Genomic DNA, 3,266 nt, shown 5'->3' with positions numbered 1-3,266 from the left:
TGTGTCTGTGTGTGTGTGTGCGTTTGTGCAGAGTACCCGTACTTGGTTTAAATCGTATCTCTATGTAAAGCAGATTTTTTTTTTTATGTACTGTGTGGTGCACACCTCTTTCTTCTTTGCTGAGTTGCAGCTGTCATTTTCTACTACTCCTGTAGAAATTTTTTTTCTGTTAATGCAGTGGCTTTCGTATAGTGCAACTCAACTTGTTTTCTCTTCTTCACTCTTGTCTGTCAAGTAACTGCTCTCTATTATTATGCAAAGTGGCCAATGATTTGTGAGTGCTCTAAAGTGTGGTCAGTCCCACCCTCCCCTTGTTTTTTGTTTTTTTTGGGGGGGGGTGTTCAATGTCTCCCTCTTCATTCAGTGTATGTGTTTAGGTCCATATGTATATTTATAAATTTGTCTAATAGAAAATCAACGAAGAATTTTTGTCGAATGGATAATCAATAAAGAATATTTTAAAATCTTTTCTTACGTTAATTTCCCTAATACTAGGTAGGTCATTATAGAATATAGTCTCTTTTCCTTTCATTCTTTTCCCTTATCTTTTCTCTTCTTATTTCATCTTATCTTTTGTCTTTTCTTTTCCATTTTCTATTCCTATTATATCTTATCTTTTCTCTTATCTTTTCTTTTCCCTCATCTGTTCTCTTCATGTGGCATCTTTTTGCCGCATATCTTTTCTCTCCATATTGCATCTTATCCTTTCTCTTGTCTTTTCTTTCCCTGTATCTTTTCTCTTATCTTTGACGATTGTTTTCTCAGCTGGAGGACAGCAACCAGTCGGACTCGGACGAGGAGCCGTCCCCCGAAGCCCTGGCGCGCTACCTGGCCATGCGGCGACACACGGTGGGCGTGGGCGACACCCGCCACCAGACCTCGGAGGACATGCGGGGGAAGCTGCCTCCGTACTACCCGCTGGCCCCTCCCTCGCTGGTGGGGGCCCACCACTTGCCTCCCCCACTGGACCTGGGCATGCCCGAGGTAACTGCACTCATGTGTTTACCAAGTGGGGAAGTTTTTGCTTACCTTAGTATGGAGATAGGTAACGGCGTGCGTGTGTTCACGCAGTGGGGAAGTTTTTATGTGTCTTATTTCCCTTTAGAAATTGTAGAAAAGACAACAAGACAAGTATCAGTAGTTTTATGCTTATGACTATGACTTAAGTAATAAAGAACAATCAAAGAAATTAACACTGGTGTTTTATCAATGTGCTTCTCATTGCCCAAACCAAACAAGATATGTTTTCTACCTAACCTTTCGGGAACTGATAGCTTTAAAAAACAAAGAGCAAGCAAAGAAAGGGTCACTGATCTTCATTACCTGATGTCTCTAACTTGAATATCAAAGAGAAAAAAGAAATGATCACTAATGGGCATAATATTTTAATATGATGTCTCTAACTTGAATATCAAAGAGCAAAAAGAAATGATCACTAATGGGCATAATATTTTAATATGTTGTCTCTAACATGAATATCAAAGAGCAAAAAGAAATGATCACTGATGGGCATAATATTTTAATATGTTGTCTCTAACATGAATATCAAAGAGCAAGCAAAGAAATGATCACTAATGGGCATAATATTTTAATATGATGTCTCTAACTTGAATATCAAAGAGCAAAAAGAAATGATCACTAATGAGCATAATATTTTAATATGTTGTCTCTAACTTGAATATCAAAGAGCAAGCAAAGAAATGATCACTGATGGTCGTAACCTGATGTCTCCCACAGGGTGTGGCCGTGCTGCCTGTGTCCACCAGCAACCCTATGTTTTCTGCTTACCCGTATGTGCCATTGGCTGGGGACCCCCACCTGCTGAGGCCTCCGTTACTCTATCAGGGTGAGTCTTGCTGTGGGTGGTACTCGTGTGCGCTCACTTACACTCACACATACACACACACACACATACAGAGAAACACACTATCTGAGACCTCCCTTACCCTATCAGGGTGAGTCTTGTTACACACACACACACACACATGGGTGGGTGATTGATTGGTTGGTGGGTGCTCTGGTGTGGTTTGCTCCTTTCCTATCTAGCATCTATCGTCCTTATCTTTCTTCCTCCTTTTTAGGGTTTGTTACTGTCTTGTAACACCTCTAATCCTCGGCGCTTCTACGACTTTCTTGTGTTGCAAAGCCGTAACACTTTTACAAAAACTAATACGTGTGTGCGTATGTCTCCAGGCTCTTCCGCGTTGGGTCGGCGCGCCTCGGACGGTGGGGCCAACATCCACCTGTTCTCTCACTTCCAGCGTCAGTTCTATGCCAACAGCCAGCCCGGCAGCCACGAGGGATTGTCGCATCTCTCACAGGTATGTCTTTTTAAAATGGTTATTCTGGAAGAATTCCTTTTTAAAAAAATCTCAGAATCTGCTGTGAATTTTTTTTAAAGAAGTTTTGTTAGCATACGGCAGTGCTGTCAGTGTTGTCTTTTCTCTCTTTTTTTGTGGGTTTGTTACTCTTTTGTAACTCCTCTAATCTTCAGCGCTTATATGATCGACTTGTATTGCAAGTGCTGGCGCTGTTGGATCGTATATCTCAGTAGTATTCGGACTTACGTAATTGCTCTGTGGCCTTTAGGGCTAGCTGACCATCCAGACATGTGGGTTTGTGGGTGGTTTGCGGATGCTCTGGTGTGGTCCGCTCCTACAGGCTACTTTCCTATCAAACTTCTGTTGTCCTTATCTCTCCTCCTTTTATTTGTATGTTACTATCTAGTAACACCTCTAATCTTCGGCACCCCCCGGGGTGGTGCCATGACTGAAGTGTCTTTAGGCCATTCCCAAAAGGGGGACATTTCTCATTCTAATGCACAGTAGAATTGTGAATGGGCTCAAAAATTATGTCATGCTCATAACTGTGCCTGAACTACAACAGGGAACTGTTGTTTTTTCTTTCCTAATCCTTACTATCATCATTTTTCTCTAGAGAGATGAGCAGAGTAAATCTGATTCCCAGTAAGGACTTCTCTTGTTCTCTGTTGACCTCCACCCCTTGGCGCTCATATGACCTTATGCAGTTGCGAGCGTCGTAAAACCCTCTACTAAAACAAATCTTTGGCACTTATGTGACCTCATTGTGTTGCGAGTGCCATACTTTACTTTACTTTACTTTTCCGATCCAGCGGCCATTTGGGTTCTAGCCCTTCGGTCTGTCGATATGGCAAAGAATTGACAGGTTTTAATCAGCTGTGCTTTGTCGCTGTATAGAGTGTTTCCGATGTCTGGGAAGGCAGGTAGGTAGGTGCTACGCAGGTC

The 3,266-nt window shown here is 42.2% G+C and overlaps 1 protein-coding gene across 1 annotated transcript in view; it reads left to right on the top strand.

Annotated features, from left to right (window-relative positions):
* The window catches only part of LOC101849046 (serine/threonine-protein kinase SIK3 homolog), a gene marked incomplete in the record, with an annotated part of 34,676 nt that overhangs the window by 15,596 nt on the left and 15,814 nt on the right, over positions 1–3,266 (top strand). The window contains 3 exon segments of the mRNA XM_013081747.2: positions 760–984; positions 1,738–1,846; positions 2,194–2,321. Of these exon segments, the coding sequence (XP_012937201.1) occupies positions 760–984; positions 1,738–1,846; positions 2,194–2,321 (462 nt within the window).

This window comes from Aplysia californica, unplaced genomic scaffold (assembly GCF_000002075.1).
Source record: "Aplysia californica isolate F4 #8 unplaced genomic scaffold, AplCal3.0 scaffold00144, whole genome shotgun sequence".
In the NCBI taxonomy this organism is placed as follows: Eukaryota; Metazoa; Mollusca; class Gastropoda; order Aplysiida; family Aplysiidae; genus Aplysia; species Aplysia californica.
The sequence above is the reverse complement of the archived record's forward strand: the minus strand, read 5'-3'. Positions and strand labels throughout refer to the sequence as shown.